At 42.6% G+C, this 6,502-nt stretch overlaps 1 protein-coding gene across 3 annotated transcripts; it reads left to right on the top strand.

Moving 5' to 3' along the window:
* Positions 1-211: 211 nt before the first annotated feature.
* Positions 212-6,186, top strand: OARD1 (O-acyl-ADP-ribose deacylase 1). Of its 3 annotated transcripts, none has more exons than XM_032140213.2 (6): positions 212-645; positions 1,310-1,389; positions 1,709-1,853; positions 2,851-2,909; positions 4,024-4,136; positions 5,541-6,186. In XM_032140213.2, exons 2-6 carry the CDS (start codon positions 1,351-1,353, stop codon positions 5,641-5,643), a joined length of 459 nt encoding a protein of 152 aa, XP_031996104.1. In that variant the 5' UTR covers positions 212-645; positions 1,310-1,350; the 3' UTR covers positions 5,644-6,186. The 3 variants fall into 3 exon arrangements, with proteins under 3 accessions (XP_031996104.1, XP_031996101.1, XP_031996103.1); XM_032140210.2 differs by having other exon boundaries at positions 212-661; XM_032140212.2 differs by having other exon boundaries at positions 212-746.
* Positions 6,187-6,502: the final 316 nt, after the last annotated feature.

The following is a 6,502-nucleotide window of genomic DNA, read 5'->3' as shown; positions in this document are numbered from 1 at the left end:
CCTAGCAAAATGGCGAACCCGAACAAAGGGGAATCGGGCCTCCCTCCAACCGCCTCCGCGCAGGCGCCCCTGAGACCACGCCCACCAATTCCAGTTCTGGGATCGCCCCACCCCTTTGAAGGAGCAACGCGCAGGCGTTCCCTGCAGCCACGCCCACCTTCCTGATTTGACACCACCCCCAGTCGGAGGAATACGCAGGCGCCTTCGAGACGCGCCAGACCCTTCAACTCAGAACGCTGCCTTGAGCTTAGTACTACGCAGGCGCTAACTAGCCCCTTTGCCAGCTGCCCACCCCTTTCCAAGTGGCCATTAGGACACACCCCTGCGGCTAATGCGCAAGCGCCACTTTTCCCGACTCGCGGGGCAGTTTCGTTACGCATGCGCGGGCGGCGGCGGGAAACCATGGAATTTACTGCCGGAAGTTCGGCGGCCTTCGCCAAAGAGTGTGGGCTCGGCTAGCAAGCTAGAGGGGCTCGTTTCCGCCCCGCTACCGGGCGGGGGCGGCCATCTTAGATGCGTGCAATTAAGGGCTTTGGCGGGATTGGCTCCGCGTTTGGGCTGGTCCGCTGCTCCCCACCTACCAGGGTCGGATCCGGAGCCCTTCCCCGCGGGGCGGGGACCTCCAAACAACCGACTCCTTTCCAGGTGAAGGGTGATTTGGGTACGTTGGGGCTTTGAGCAAGCCTCCCCGCAAACTCCCATAGGACCCCAGGACAGACTCTGCGTCCTCGCTGACCCGCCCTAGGGTAGGAGACAGAGAATGGGAGGCTTCAATAGACTTTCCTTCTCCCACGCACCCCCCCCCCAAGAAAGTGGGGGGTGAACGTTCCTTGAGAGGCCGCCTTCCTTTCCCCACGCCTGGGGCTCAGCACGCCAGTACCCTGTACACTCTGTGGTTGCGGCTTAACGGGACTGTGGCCAAGTCCCTTCTGTTTTCTTATAAGCCAAACCCACTGGGGAAATACTTTTGCGTCGTGCAGAGAAAAGGAGACCGTCGTAAATCGGCCTTGCTCGGGAGTGTCCCTGGAGAAAGGAGGCGTGTCTTGGGGGATGGGCTTTGCTTCCGCTGACGGAGCGGGGCGCTCCAGGAAAGCGCGAAATGAGAGCGGGTCGAGGCGGCCTCCGAACCTAAGCATTCTTCCTCTTCTTTGCCCCAGAAGAGTTTTGTATTACGTCCCAGGGGCCGAACAAACTCACATTCATCGATAAACGTTGGGGAAAAAAGCCTATTAAGTGGGTGTACAGGGCAATCAGAATATTATATACTAAGGCTGCCTAAGCATTTTTACTTCCTTTTCCCTTCTCATAGCTGAAGAAACACTTAAATTCTGGAAATAGCGACTCAGTATCATGGCCAGCAGCCTTAATGAAGATCCAGAAGGAAGCAGAGTGCGTAACAACTATTCACTTATTGGTGAACTGAAATTCGTAATAATGGAGGTCAAAAGCATAAACACTTTTTAATTAAATTAATGATTGAATTATCTTTTTTTCTCTCTAGCTGATTTACTTAAGAAAGGCTCAAAATGCTAGGCGGTGATCATCCGTTACTTTCCTTTTACACATGCTGTAATTGGTTTGGCTTTAAATCAGATTGCAGGAAGGGGTGCTGGGAGAGGTAGTAGTGGGGGACACAAAATACAGAAAAATAGCTTAGTATTTTTCTGTATCTAATAAAACATTGTATTTTCCTTTGCACATTTTTTAGATCACTTATGTGAAAGGAGACCTTTTTGCATGCCCGAAAACAGACTCTTTAGCCCACTGTATCAGTGAGGATTGTCGCATGGGCGCTGGGATAGCTGTCCTCTTCAAGAAGAAATTTGGAGGGGTGCAAGAACTTTTAAGTCAACGTGAGTTTTGGAAACCACTTACCTGGTTTGCCCTGGCTAGAGCACCTTTTAATTTGTTACACTTCAATAAACCAAATATGCGTGTAAAGAGGGGATTCCTAAGAACCAAATGTTTTTAGATTTTTCTCCCCAAGAATGGCCTCTAGTTTGGAACTTTACCATGTCAAAACCGAACTCCTGTGAAGGTTTTTAATCTCTTCCTCTTGTATCATAAAACTTTCTTGACGATATTACTGTACTTCTCTGAAACTTCAAATAGCTCTGAGATGCTTAGTCTATAGGTTGGCATTCAAGATCCTTTACTTACCAATATTCTGCTTTTTCTTCAAAGAGGAATTTAAAAACCTCTTCTTCTTTACAGACCTCTCCCATCACTGTCTACGGGCCACTTTAAACCAGAAATGTGCACTAGAATCCTATGTAAAGCTTCTGAAACAGTTTCTCAGACCACATTCCAGGCTTAACAGAATCAGTGTCCACAGTGATTCTTAGCTTTAGACAAAAGCAATTCTTACTGCTTTGTATTATAGTTATTTGTAATGATGATACCTTCTCTGGATTGAAAACTCTGTAATAATTAATTCCTTTTTTATATGTCTGTATTCCTCATAATGCCTTATACAGCTTTTTGTATGTAAAAAGATAATTACTGAGTAAATACACATTTGGCAAGTAAAAAACTACACACTATAAAACAATTTCAAGGCAATAGAGAAAGTTTGTGGACAAATGAGGGTATATTTAAAAGTAGCGGGACAAAAGATGGGTTGTGAGGAAACATGACTGTAAGAAAGCTGTAAGTTAAGGAATATAGTATTTGGGAATGCTGATAAAAAGCAGTGTTTGTGGAATACAATAGGTCTTCCCTATTCCCTTCTTCAGTGTTGAAAATTATTTCTACTTCTGAGGTAAACTCAGATCTGTAAAGATTTTAAAATCTTAGAGATAAGTGTTTGGTTTTCTTTTTCATTTCTACTATTAAATAACTTTTTCTTAGAAAAGAAATCTGGAGAAGTGGCTGTTCTGAAGAGAGAGGGGCGATATATATATTACTTGGTAAGATGGGGCCAATTCCTTTTTTTTTTTCAGGGCCAATTCTTAATACATTTTAAGGATTTGTGAACAGATGGGCTGCACTGCGTTTGTGTTGATCATGATGTTCTATTCTAGACAACTAAGAATGTCAAAAAGCTTCTTATCTTATGACAACTCCAGTCCAGTGATGGCGGCTACTTGGAGCACTGGCTTAGAAAGAAATGTGAGGCTGCATCCCAGCTCTGTGGGAAAGTCGTGTGTCATTTACCATAGGCCTGTTCTAATTGCAAAAGTTAAGAATGCCTGCCATACTATATTTCCTAGGCAGAGTGAGATAAAAACAATAATGTCTCAAGAGACAGATTTCCCAAAGGAGCTTTTCTCTTATTCCATGTCAGGTAGCACACTGATAGCAAGGGGGTGAATAAAAACAAAAAGTAGTAAGTGCAGTCCCAAATAGTACCTAGCTCCTCTCCTAACTACTGCCTGAATGTGGGGTTCTTCAACAGTCCAGGATGGCATTTGGTCCCTGAAAGGGTGTGGCTTCCTTAGTAGTGGTGGTGGGTAACTTACAGCTAACCCACTACAAGCCTGATCTGGATGACAAACTGAGTGGGGAGATGTCCTAGCCCCCTTTGAATTCTGTCCTTAAAGCCTATGTGGCTTCCAGTGTTTTTACTTTGGGACCCTACCAAAGTTGTTTTATATAGAGAGACAAAAATCAAGCAAGCACAGTTTCTAAATAAGTAGAGGCTTTTAGCAGGGAATTTTCAGGTGGTATGCTTTCTTCCCTGTTACAGATATGTAGCTTATCTCTTGGAAGTGGCATAGAGACTTCACTTACCTTGCTTAAAAATATTGACAATAGGCACCACCTGCTAATCTCATGGGTTTCTTAGGAAAAGGAAAGATTGCTACGTGGCAGAGTCTGGGTTTCTCAGCCTCTATTTAGTAGATTTTCTTGAAGGTCACCCATAACAGTGTGGAAAGGGCAATATGACATTGTCATCCTTGCTCTAGACTAATTCTATAAAAATGTGCTTACTCTTTTAATGATTGGGATGTTGGGAGAATGTGATGACTTTTCTTTGGCTATCATTTTGGGATGATGAAAGTTTGAATCCTTTGTGTTCAGATTACAAAGAAAAGGGCTTCGCACAAGCCAACTTATGAAAACTTACAGAAGAGTTTAGAGGCAATGAAGTCTCATTGTCTGAAGAATGGAGTCACCGACCTCTCCATGCCCAGGCAAGGAAATCCATGGCCCTAAATGGAGATTTAATTGATTGGTGGGGTTTACTGTCTACTCAAAGACAAACAACTTAAAAGCTTAACCCAAAATATAGATTTAAAGGTGGAAAAAAGTCAAAATTGTGTAAAACCACCAGTGAACCAGTTGTCTGGCCTTAGGCCAAGGCACAGCCATTTTCTAGCTTGAGCTGAATGAATCAGAACAACTACCTTGAAATATACATCTGCCTCAGCCTGCTTAGCAGAGGGCGACCATTGTCATTCAGCCACATTTGTTGAATTCTCAGCGCCCTCTGCTTGAAGCTCGGCCTTTATTCCTGAAGCAATATAAGCTAAAGAATCAAGACTGAGCAATGGTGGTTTCCCTCTTGGACCACTTCCCATCTCCCAAACCTATTACTTTGTGTCAAGAAAGTTGTAAGTTATCATTCCCTTTTATACTGCATGCTTGTTTTGGTCAGTATCGGTAATAGCCAGAGGATCTGTCCCTGATGTAGCTTCTTAGACCTTAGCTATTGGGAATTTAGGGAATGATATTGAGGGTTCAGTAGTCCCTTTGCTTTCTTTTCAGAAAATGGGCCTCACCTCTTTTCTTCCTGTCACCCTGGTAGTTTTGAGTCAATGCTGAGCATACATGCAGTTTTATCTTGAGCCCCACATTACTATGAATATGGCCTCAAATGTCCCTTATTTTACACTGGTCTTTGATATATTTATGGTGTACATACATATCAGAAACTATTTTTTTTTAATCACAATTCCTTATGGACTTAATTGTCACATTATGACATGAAATTACCAATTTTAGGTCTCTTTTTTCCCTAGGCGTGTTGAGGATCACTAGAGTAACATCTTGGAAGGTGCCAAGTAGTAGAGTTTTATGGACTGAGTTTATTCTTACTAGGGTGTTGCAAAGACCTTACTCCTGGATTGTGACCATCTCACCATTTCCCAGCATTCCATCTTGACTTTCTTTTTTGCAGATCCTGTACCTCATTCCTCTCCTCCTTATTTTTGTTAACATTCTGTTACCATAAGTGCATTTTTAAAATACCAACCTTTCCCCATCCATCCACAGCCAATTTTCGTCAGTAGTTATAGAGGGATAATGAGTTTTTCATGTCATGACAGTTATACATTTCTAAATGTAGCATGAAATAGTTGGAAAGTGGTATCTTATTAGGCAAACAGAAGTGATAGTTTTTGGATGTAAGAGCTGTCTAGGAATGGTCTTTGGTGACTCACAACAAGAATTGACTTCCAAACTCCTACCATGGTTGCCCATAAGGGTGTCAGACTAGATTATTTGTTTTTATGCTTTGAGTGGATATAGCTTAAAAGAGAGGAGCAGTTTCTTAGATACTTTCATTACCATCAATGGAGATATTTTGTCTTTTTCAGGATTGGATGTGGTCTTGATCGTCTGCAATGGGAAAATGTATCTGCGATGATCGAGGAGGTATTTGAGGCAACAGACATCAAAATTACTGTGTACACACTCTGAACCAGTGAACATTTTGGATGTTTCCGTGTTCTCCTGTGTCATCTCTACTGGGCCATAGGACTGGGCAAACCTACCTTAAAATAGGCAGAGGAAAGTTTCATGAGAAATAGTGTGTTTAACAAGACAGACTTTGGTTGCCGTATTCAAGTATTTGGACTATGACTGTGGAGGAGGGGTTGCTTAAGATATGTTGTTGTGTTTTTTTTGCGGAAAAGTAAGGAGTAGGTGGCTTGATAATAGGCAGGGAAACCAGATTGTCGGGACTATGACCTTTTTCTCCAGTATGCTACCTGATTTGTTTGGCTGGCCACTAGGTGGCAGCATTGGTTCGACTTCTCTGCTTTCTAAGAGGAATTTCAGGAAGGATGATCATTCCAGTTAGTTTGGCATTTTTTGTCTTTTGTGCACATAACTTGGTGTTATCCTTATGTCATCAGAGTCCTCCTAGGGGAGAGTTTTTGTTTTAATTACAAAATTCTACATTGTTACCAAGAAATTTGTGGTGACAAAAATGGAAAAATAAAAATTTGGGGAGTTAGTGAGGTTCTGTGCTTATGTCTATTTGTTCTGGACGTGGGTAATGGAAGGTTCACCTGCAACTTAATTTCAAACAGTCAGACAAAGGGTCCAAGTGGGAGGAGAAGCAAAGTGAGAAATAAGAGATAAAAATAGACAAGTCAAAAGGCAGGTTTTTAGAATCTCCTCATAGTGAACTTTTTCTCTCTTTTGTCCACTGCATGGTTTCTGTGATTGAACCTGCCTGAATTTGATCATTAAAACAAGTGAAATAATATATGTTAAATGCCTGGCAGAGTACTTAGCACAGAGTAGTGACCCAATAAATCAGTGATTCTCAAAA

Source organism: Hylobates moloch, unplaced genomic scaffold (assembly GCF_009828535.3).
Source record: "Hylobates moloch isolate HMO894 unplaced genomic scaffold, HMol_V3 SCAFFOLD_20, whole genome shotgun sequence".
NCBI classification, from domain to species: Eukaryota; Metazoa; Chordata; class Mammalia; order Primates; family Hylobatidae; genus Hylobates; species Hylobates moloch.
This window is presented reverse-complemented; position numbering and strand designations above follow the sequence as displayed.